General features: G+C 45.2%; 2 protein-coding genes across 2 annotated transcripts; one reads left to right on the forward strand and one right to left on the reverse strand.

Annotated features, from left to right (window-relative positions):
* On the reverse strand, window positions 218-2280 carry MOAP1 (modulator of apoptosis 1). Its single transcript, XM_018065929.1, is given in 9 exon segments — window positions 218-381; window positions 384-442; window positions 444-491; window positions 493-705; window positions 707-815; window positions 818-1087; window positions 1090-1307; window positions 1393-1822; window positions 1878-2280. Coding segments are annotated over 9 exon segments (1905 nt in total). The 3' UTR covers window positions 218-226.
* Window positions 1895-4544, forward strand: TMEM251 (transmembrane protein 251). The gene is made up of 2 exons (XM_005695340.3): window positions 1895-2413; window positions 2841-4544. The coding sequence occupies exons 1-2, from the start codon at window positions 2334-2336 to the stop codon at window positions 3250-3252; spliced, it is 492 nt and encodes a 163-aa protein (XP_005695397.1). The 5' UTR covers window positions 1895-2333; the 3' UTR covers window positions 3253-4544.

Below are 10611 nucleotides of genomic sequence, written 5' to 3' on the forward strand. Positions count from 1 at the left end.
TATAAATAGATAAATACCAGTGCTGAACTACATCCTTCTAGTCAATGACTAGAGAGACATTTAGGAGACATTACATGGGCACAGAAATGACAAAGGATTGTACTAAGAACTGCACAAACATGAGTAACTTGGCAGGACAAGATAGGTTAATGTCTATCACTGAGCATACACTGTTCTGCCTCCAGGTTCTGCTCGTTGCAGATAGCCCTTCCTGATTTCCCAAGATTCAGGTGAAATGTCCCTCAAGTCCTGCCTGGAGGAGGGCACCCTCCTCCTCCTCTTCAGCTGCCTCTTCATCCTTTATTAGGGTCAGTAACTCTAAGAAGCCTGCCTGCGCTGGTGTTCTGTGGACTGCTTCAGCAAGGACCTGCTCCGGGCTCACTCCAAGTCTCCTCTCTCTACCAGTTTCTGTAGTAAACGCTCCAGCCTTAGTACCTAAGCAATTTTCTCCCTCCTTCTGGTAAGTGGTCAGGTATTTGACCTGCAACTCCCAGAGCCTGCAGGCATATAGGAGTTGTGATAAAAGGATTGTTTATCTGCAAGAGTCAAATGATACCGGCTGCTGGGTCTCTGAAGCTCTCTAGCAATCGCCTTGTTTTTTCGACATCTTACATCTTTCATATCCTCATCATTTGAGTAGTATGAAGCAGCCAGGATTCAAACACTTCTTCTGGCTCTGGAGGATCACTACCTGAGAAAACTTTGTTTTTTCTATTTCAGGTGTTGCAGAGCAGGCTGAAGAGCCTTATGGACTGCCTGTGCCAACAAAGGGGCCCGCAGTCCTAGAATCACATCCTAGTCTAGATCAAACGGTCGTTTCCATACGCAAGAGCTCTGGTAAACTTACCCAATGTCACGCCCTCCCCCTCTAAGAGTTCATTTGCTTTGCTTAAAAATTCACTATCTGGGTCAGGGGACTTAATGAGCACTCTACAGGCACCTTTACCTCCGGGTATCTCCTTAGGAACCAGAGCATGACTTGTCTCCTCAGTAAGTCCTATTAAGGCTACATTCCTGATCTCGTCCCTCCGGGACATCCTCCCGAGGAGTCGGTACTCCCCTAAGGGGGCTACACCAGCTCGCAGATTTCTGCCACATCACAGATCTGGGCGATGCCGGCAACCAACGGCGCTTTCCGCGAGTTCACATCCATCCCCCTACACCAGTCTCCTAAGAGCCTCAGCGTCAGGGTGCCCCAAACAAGATTTAAATTCCAATTTTTCCCACACCATTGACACCACCGCAATTCACAGCATTCCTCCGCGGTACTAGAGTTAAGTCTGGTTAATGTCCGAGTTTCCGACGGGCTGCGAGGTCGAGGCAGTCAGGTCAGTTTGAAATGTCAATGAATGACCCGAGACTCGAGCCCGGAGAAGGCCCGCGCACCCGCGCCTGCGGCCAGCCCCACTGCGGCAAGCAGTCACCGGAGCCTCTCGGGGCCTCGGATCTAGCTGTCTGTGTGAGTCCATCGCCGGCAGCCGAGGCACCAGGGCCTGCTCGCGACGCTTCCCGGACCGCCAGGCCCGAGGAACGCGAGGGGCGGCCTCTTTTCCACTCGATGCACACCCAAGGGGGATACCAGAGGCGCGCCGGGGGAACAGCTGACTGCCCGACGCTGCGGGGCTTTCCGCAGGGCGGAACAGCTGGGGGACCAGAGCCACGAGAGAAGCACCAGGGCGAAGCTTCGAGGAGGGCTGAAGCGGCCAGGCTCGGACGGCCGCCCACCAGAAGAGGGTCTTTGCCACCACCCGCACCTCCTCAACTTTAGCCAGCCAGACAGCTGGAGCCGATTGGAGAGCGCTGGAGGAGGCGGTGCCGCGGCCTGACGTCAGGGGGAAGGCCGGGTCTTTCGGGGGCGGGGCATACGCGCTTCCGGCCCGAGCCGGAAGCCCCGAGTGTGGCAGCATCCGGGACGGCGGGCAGGCGGGCCAACCCGGACAGGAGGTGAGACCCGGGACCTGCCCAGCTCTGCAGCCTCGCCCGGTGGCCGCTGCCCGGCACTGGGCTCTCGGTGCTGCAAGGCGGAGAGGCCCGGGTCTGGCGCCGCCTGCGCAGCCCTGGTCGCGCCGCGGCCGGCGGTCCCTGCTGCGCGACAGGGGGCGGGGCCGGCTGCAGGGAAGGCCCAGGTGTCGGGGGAAGCCTCCCGGCTGGGCCGACCGCCACAGCCACAGGCTGGGGCTCGGGCAGCAGCAACGGGGGCCAGCCCGCCGCGTGACCGGCTGCAGTCACGCTGTGCTTAATCACACTTAGTCTTTGCTCCAGGCTGGCCGTGCTCACCATTCTCCCAGCCGGTGACCCCGGGGGATTTCTTTTATGGTGGCTTTTTCTCTGAAATGCCAAAGCCACCCGATTATTCAGAACTGAGTGACTCTTTAACGCTTGCCGTGGGAACAGGAAGATTTTCGGGACCACTGTAAGTGTTTAAGAGTTACTGTCTTAACTTGGGGGCTCCGACATAGGTTAAACTTGAAGAACCAAGCGTTCATGTCTGCAGCAATACTGTTAAATCAGGAAGTATTTGAACTGTTAACAGTGAAATGTTCCGTAGGAAATTAATTTAATTATAGTTTAAGGGGCGGTGTACTGGACCTGTTTAAGTCAGATATAGTGATTTATATGTGGGCTTCAATAAAAAGCCTGCTCAATATATAATTAAACTTTATCATATCTACTACATAAAACTACCTGTAAGTTGTTTACATTTCTTAATAGATGTAAATTTAGTTATTTAAAACCTCAAATGGGGTATTTTAGAGCTCACTGGGGGAAAAAAAGTTAAGTACATTTGGAATACTTACCATGACAGCGTTACTAGACCCTAACTTGTTTCTAACTGGCAGGCACAGAGCATGGAGAATGATGAATTTCCGTCAGCGGATGGGATGGATCGGAGTGGGACTCTATCTATTAGCAAGTGCAGCAGCATTTTACTACGTTTTTGAAATCAATGAGACTTACAACAGGCTGGCCTTGGAACACATTCAACAGCACCCAGAGGAGCCCCTTGAAGGAGCCACGTGGACACACTCCTTGAAAACTCGGTTGCTCTCCCTGCCTTTTTGGTTCTGGACAATTGTTTTTCTCATACCTTACTTACAGATGTTTTTATTCCTTTACTCTTGTACAAGAGCTGACCCCAAAACGGTGGGCTACTGTATTATCCCCATATGCTTGGCAGTTATATGCAATCGCCACCAAGCATTTGTCAAGGCTTCTAATCAGATCAGCAGACTACAACTGATTGACACATAAAATCTGACATCATTTTTTCCTTACAAGTACAAAACTGCCAGTATGATATGGAACCTGATCACAAGACTGCAGTTTCTTCACAGATCTCAGGAAGTTGTGGTGGGGCAGAAGCTTTTTAAAGAATGTGGCTAGGGGGCTAACTTTATCTGAATAATGACTTTTTAGGTAAAGACTGAGAATCAGTACTACAAAATCATGTGGATGACTTCAGATTTTGGAAGTAAAATTTTATCTGTTATTTGCATTCCTTAGAAACTTGAATAAGTACCTGGACTCATATTTTTATTTTACTGTGCAACATGGTGATAATTCAGAAAATTTTCCTTTGGGGAAAAATGAATATGAACATTTCCATTGTGCTTAATGTAAAAAGGTCCAAACATGGTCATAAAATTTAAATTTTATACAATTATTTGGCTTGCTTTAAAATTCTTCAAACTAAAACACCAGTTCATCCCATTGTAGCTAAGGCACTATGCTCGTTTGCTATCAGCTTGTGAGAAATTGGTATGAAATTATTGAGGCGATGGGTGTCTTGAGAAGCAAAATGTCTTCCTTTTGGTAATGCTTCGGGCGCTATTAGCTAGAATTACTAATGCAATTGAAAAAAAAACTACTTGGGAAAAGACTAAATGTTTGAAAGCTGAGCAATCTAACACAGAAAATGGAAACAAGGTGTTCAATGAAAACATTCCAATCCCTGTCAGATGTGTGCTAAGCGATGCTCTCAAGTCACCATCCCTCTGATTTTCTTTTCTGCCTAAAGTCTAGTCTTCAGGCAATAGGTTAACTGCATGAAGATGTGACCCCTGTACTGCCTCTTTTGCGTCTGTACTCACTACCTCATGTCTGGCAACAATACAAATAACTGAAAAATGGAAAACTAGATTTTAGGAATTTTTTTTTCTTTTCTGGGTGAGATCAAGATATATTTTTATAGTTACGTCATCAATACCAGAGAAATGTTTTACACTGATTTTTAATAAGAATCATAACATTTTTTGGTGCTTCTCTTGGGCTCTATTTTAAGAGCTTTAATGTGAGTCAACTCATGTAGTCCTCCAACAGCCCTATGAGATAAGTTATTATCATCCAGATTTTACAGATAAGGACAGTGAGCTGAAGTTCTGTAACTTGCTGAAGGTCACATAGCCAAGAAGCAAAGCCAGAGCCTAACCAGGCATCTGATGCCTTTATTCCTAATCCCTGAGCTGTAGGGCTTCTCACAGATGACATGTTTCAGCACTGGGTACTGTCTGCCTAACCATGCTAATAAATGGAAAAGAACTGAAGAAAGGTTTTTCTCAATTTGTATGAGCTACTGAAAATCAAAATCTTCAAGCAGCTTTAAGTAAAGTTTGACCAGAATGGAAGGCTGGGCATTCCATAGGAAGCTTTTACTTGAAAGATAAAGCAGGTGTCCTTGTAACTCAGGAGAGGCACAATCAGATTCTTCTCCAGTAGTCTCATTTCTCTCCTTTACTACTTCCAAAGGTCTAGTTACTGAAATGTTTTTTTGCTACAAGACACTGATACACTGAGTCTTCAAATTAAGTAACAGTTTGAAATACGTGTTTTTGCAAGGGACAGGTAACCAAATCACTTGCATCTTTTGAGTACTTACTGAAAGTATGCATGGCTGCAGGCAGATTCCGGAGATATACGATTCATGCTGCATCAGAGTTCTATGATGCAAGTATGTGTTGGTACTAATACCACTTTACAGAAGAGGAAAACGAGGATGCCTGAGGCACACAGAATGAATAACTTGCTGTTGGTCATACCACTAGTGGAAGAGTCAGGATTTGAACCCAGGATATCTGGCTTCAGATCTCCAGCTATATCATTCTACTATGCTGCTTATCGAAAAAAGGACATAATTTAAGAAAAGTCATTGCACAGTTTCTTGCTTTATTTGATTTGTCCCGAGGCAGTGCGAGTTTGGAAATTGTTTAAGAACATTATTTCCATCACTTTTTGTCTTACAAATGATGTAATGAAAGGTTTGTGAGTTTGCTATTGTCTTGTAAAGTAGTAATTCCTTATTTTATTGAGGGAGACTTTCTTAAGACTTCAAATTCTAGTAAACTCTCCCACATACTGCAACTAGAGAGTAGCCCGTTTGCCGCAACTAGAGAAAAGCCCATGCAGCAACTGAAGACCCTGCACAGCCAAAAATAAAACAAAACACTAGTTTTAAAGGGGAAAATGTGATTCCCTTAGAATTTGATTCTACTTCAAACAAAGCTTTCATAATTAAAAAAGTTTTTCTTTGGGGAAGTGGAATCATCAGATAAAGTGCTCTGAAGTGACAGCACCCAGAAAATAATCAAACCTGTATGTTTGTTCACCATGTTAAACAGGTGTGGCGAGGCCCAGCGCCAGGCAGGAGGACACAGGAAGCAGGAGGTGAGCCCAGTGGCAATATCCCCGGTCCTGAGCTGCTCCTGTAGTGGTTCAGAATGGATCTGGGCACGAAGCACTGGGAGCAGCAGGTCGGGCATGTCAGGACCCTCAGTGGCAGGGATGTCAGTGTAGACAGGACCACGCCAGGTAGACTGCAGACAGCTGCCAGCCCAAGCTCACAGTGGGGAACGAGATGTCTATATTATTTTCTGACTCCTATTGTCCAGTCTATCCTGAATGTACTTCCATCAGGCTTCTGTCTCTATCAAAGTCGCTCTCTTGTCAACAGCGTGCCCGTCATTCACATGTAACTAAACCCAGCGATCAAGTCTCAGTCTTCACATTCCTTTTTTTGGCCTTGCCACTCCTTGGGGGGAATCTTGGTTCCCTAACCAGAGACTGAACCCACACCCTTGGCACTGAAAGCATGGAATCCTAACCACTGGACCACCAGGGAACTCCCCCTCAAATTACTTTTGGACACACCCCCTTGTCCTTGAAGTATTTTCTTCTGTTGGCTTCTGGAACAGTACTGCTCAATAGAATTTTAGTGATCATGGAAACGTCCTCTATCTGTCCTGTCCCTGTCAACAGCCAGAAGCCACGTGAAATGAGCCCTTGAGATGTGGCTAGGGCGACTGAGGAACTGAATTTTACATTTTAACTCAGCAGCCACATGTGGCTAAATAGCCCAATTCTAGATACTTTCCTATTAGTCTTCTGCCTCACCTGCTTTTCCTATGCCTTTTGCTGGTTCCTTTTTAGGGCATCTACTCAATTTCTAAGAGATGGCGCCACGTTCTTTTCTGCTCCCTTGTCATCTCATCCAGGCTCATGGCTTTAAAATCCAAATTTCTTTCCTGAGCTCCAGTCTTGAATAGCTAACCACCTACCTGGTACCTACTAAGGTATCTTAACAGGCACCTGCAATTTAACCTATTGAAAGATAAGCTGCTGATCTCTCCAACCACCAAAATCTGCTCAAGTCCCCTAGAAGTCTACTATTAAACACGTGGTGAGGGATCATTTAAAAATGTTACTCTTCTCAAAAATCCTTCTATAGTTTCCCTTCTCAGAATAAAAGTCAAAGTCCTTAACATGGCACACAAAGTTCTAAGTGGCCCCCAACTTCATCTCCTACTACCCCCTCCATCCTTTGCTCCACACCACCCATACTGGTCTTCTTGTTGATTCTAGAACAAGCCAGAAATACATGTTTCAGGGCCTCTGGGCTCAGTGTACTTTCTGCTTGAATGCTCAGCTCTGACCAGCTCCAGCATGTTCTTTAGACCTCTGTTCAACTGTCAGCTTAGTGAGGCTGCCTCTGACCACTCTGTTTAAAATCAACCATCCGCCTCCCCCGCTTTTCTCCAGAGCACTTCCCATCATATGACATGTTACACATTTTGTCAGAATCTAAATTCCATAAGGGCAGGCACTTGTCTGTTCATGTCATGTAGCCTATGCCCAGAACAGTGCCTGGCACACAGTAGGTGCTTAGTAATTACTACATGGATGATTTTTACTGCCACTCGACAACTCTCTCACTAGGCTACAAAACAATCTACTTCACTCTCCGGAGAGAAAAAAGATTAAGATTATTGAGTGCATGGGTTTCCCTGGTAGCTCAGATGGTAAAGAACCTGCCTGCAATGCAGGAGACCGGGGTTCGATCCCTGGCTCGGGAAGATCCCCTGGAGAAAGGAATGGCTTCCCATGCCAGTATTCTTGCTTGGAGAATTCCATGGACAGAGGAGCCTGGCAGGCTACAGTCTATGGTGACGTGAAGAGTTGGACACTACTGAGGGACTACCACTTTCCAAACCAAAACAAAGTGCATAGCATAACGAACGTGTCACATGTTCTAGCTAAGTTTGGTTATTAAGCTCTTTCAGGTTTCAGCACATGGGGATAATTTCTTTCCAAGGCCAAAATTTAAACTCTGGTATCAGGGGGCAATATCTTGGCCCTAAATTAAAGCACTCACTTAAACTAGTAATGGTGCCTCTAGAAGTTACTTCTATTCCCAGCAGAATTTTGGCATGAGAGTAAATTTCTACTTAAAACTGTACCTAATAGCCTTGTGCTGCTCCAATGTGAGCTGCTACTTTTTAAAAGATATAAATAGAGGCTTACTGTCTAGCATTCACTGTTTCCTGGGCCATGTCTTTAAATAGAGCAATTCTGATCCCAAAGGTCACCTGAGAACTGGAATAGTTACAGTAACACTGGGAAATTCTTTTTATACTTTGAGAATAATGCACTCGCTAGAGGGTTACAGCTTTTTATATAGTTGTAATGGACTGTATAAATGCACCAATGCAATGGACACGAACTCTGGCAAACTCCAGGAGACGGTGAGGGACAGGGAGGCCTGGCATGCTACAGTGCATGGGGTTGCAAAGAGTCAGACACGACTGAACAATAGAGGGTTACAGCTAGGCCCATCAGTTTTAGAAATACCTCCTCTTTAAAATTAAAGTTACCCTATCTCATATTTAGCCCAGCTCTCCTAACCTCTTTAGAAACTGCATTCTACTCCCCTTCTGACATAACAGTAGTCAGATGGGAAATGTGGACATTCTTAAGCCTGGATTGCTTAATTTCTGGCCTGAATTATTTACATGACAATGTTTTAACTGTTAACATGGCTGAACTGCCCTTATTTAAAAAGCACGGGGTCATACGACCCAGCAATCCCACTGTCTGGCATACACACCAAGGAAACCAGAATTGAAAGAGACACGTGTACCCGAATGTTCATCACAGCACTGTTTACATAGAAGCAACCTAGATGTCCATCGGCAGATGAATGAATAAGTAAGTTGTGATACATAAACACAATGGAATATTACTCAGCTATTAGAATGCATTTGAATCAGTTCTAATGAAACTGGAGTTTATTATACAGAGTGAAGTAAGTCAGAAAGAAAAATACCAATACAGTATATTAACACATATATATGGAATTTAGAAAGATGGTAACAATGACCCTATATGCGAGACAGCAAGAGACACAGATGTAAAGAACAGACTTTTGGACTCTGTGGGAGAAGGCGAGGGTGGGATGATTTGAGAGAATAGCATTGAAACATGTATATTACCATACGTGAAACAGATCTCCAGTCTAGGTTCGATGCCTGAGACAGGGCACTCAGGGCCGGTGTATTGGGATGACCCTGAGGGATGGAATGGGAAGGGAAGTGGGAGGGGGGTTCAGGATGGGGGACATATGTACACCCATGGCTGATTCATGTCAATGTATGGCAAAAATCATTACAATGTTGTAAAGTAATTAGCCTCCAATTAAAGGAAAAAAAACATGGAGGGCTTCGCTGGTGGCTCAGTGGTAAAGAATCTGTCTGCCGATGCAGGAGACACAGGTTTGATTCCTGATCTGGGAAGAGCCCACATGCTGTGAAGCAACAAAGACTGGGAGCCACAACTGCTAAACCCCGCCTAGCCTAGAGCCCACGCTCTGCAATGAGAGAAACCACCACAATGAGAAGCCTGTGTGCCACCACTAGACAGTACTCCCTCCCCCATCACTGCAACTACAGAAACCCCACGCGGCAGTGAAGATCCAGCACAGCCAAAAAAATTATAATAAAAGAACTGGATTTTTTTAAAAGCGTGATTTTTTCCCTGCTTTTGTAGAAAAATATGTAGCACATGCTTTCTTTCTGTAAAATATCTGGCTGCACTGGGTCTTCACTGCTGCACAGGCTTTTCTCTGGTTGCCGCAAGCAGGGGCTCCTCTTTGGTTGCGGTGCTCAGGCTTCTCACTGCAGTGGCTTCTCTTCTGCAAAGCAGGGGCTCTAGGGTGCATGGGCGTCAGTAGTTGCGGTTCTCGGGCTCTAGGGCACAGGTTCGGTACTTGTGGCACACGGGATTAGCTGCTCCGAGGTATGGGGATCCTCCCGGACCAGGGATCGAGCTCACGTCTCCTGCACTGGCAGGTACGTTCTTTAGCGCTGAGCCATCCAGGAAGCCCAGCACGCGCTCTAAAAGAAATGCAGAGAACAAGAGGGTGCAATGAAAAATCTCCCTCTCACTCACAACCCCAACTCTCTCTTCCCAGATGCAGTCTGACTCTCCTTTCAGAGATACTGTATGTATATCTAGCCAGTACTCTCCACTAGAAGCATTCTACACACTGTCTGTTATCTTGCTAGTTTTCATTTAGCATCGTATCCTGGAGATGGATCCTTAACAACACATGGTCTTTTTTTAATGGCTGCACAGAATTATTGTACTGAAATGCTTCTAGTTTAACTAGGGTCTTCTGCTGATAAACATTTAGATTGTTTATAATCTGCTGTTCTGGAGAAGAAAATGGCAACCCACTCCAGTATTCTTGTCTGGGAAAATCCCATGGACAGAGGAGCTTGGCGGGTTACAGTCCATGACATTGCGAGAGATGGACATGACTTATTGACTAAACCACCACCACCAATCCTGTTACCAAGAATAATGCTGCAATCAATCATCTTGTAAATATACCTGTGTATATGTATGCTATTACCCACAGGATAAATTCTATCAGTGAAATTGCTGATAGGGCCCAAGAGCATGCATCTTTACATTCTGACAGAGTCAACTTGACTTATAAGGAGCTTATACCAATTAACACTCTCACCACCAGCATCTTATAGATTTCACACCATTTTCAGCTCAATATTGCATCAAAACTTTTGACCTTTCGGTCTGAAAAGTAAAAAAATGATACTGCGTTGTGGTTTTAATTTTCATTTATTTGAAGTGAAATTTCTATGTCTTTCTGACTGGTACATGTGAGAGCTATAAAAGGCATATTAGTTCTTGGTCATTTCTGTTGAAAACACTAAATACTTTACCCTACCTTTGTCTTTTAACCTCATTTACAGACTGTTCAGAAATGTTTATTACCATATAAATATATTTATTAATCTTTTCTATCACAGTGTTTGGATT

The sequence above is a fragment of the Capra hircus genome, chromosome 21, assembly GCF_001704415.2.
Source record: "Capra hircus breed San Clemente chromosome 21, ASM170441v1, whole genome shotgun sequence".
Lineage (NCBI taxonomy): Eukaryota > Metazoa > Chordata > Mammalia > Artiodactyla > Bovidae > Capra > Capra hircus.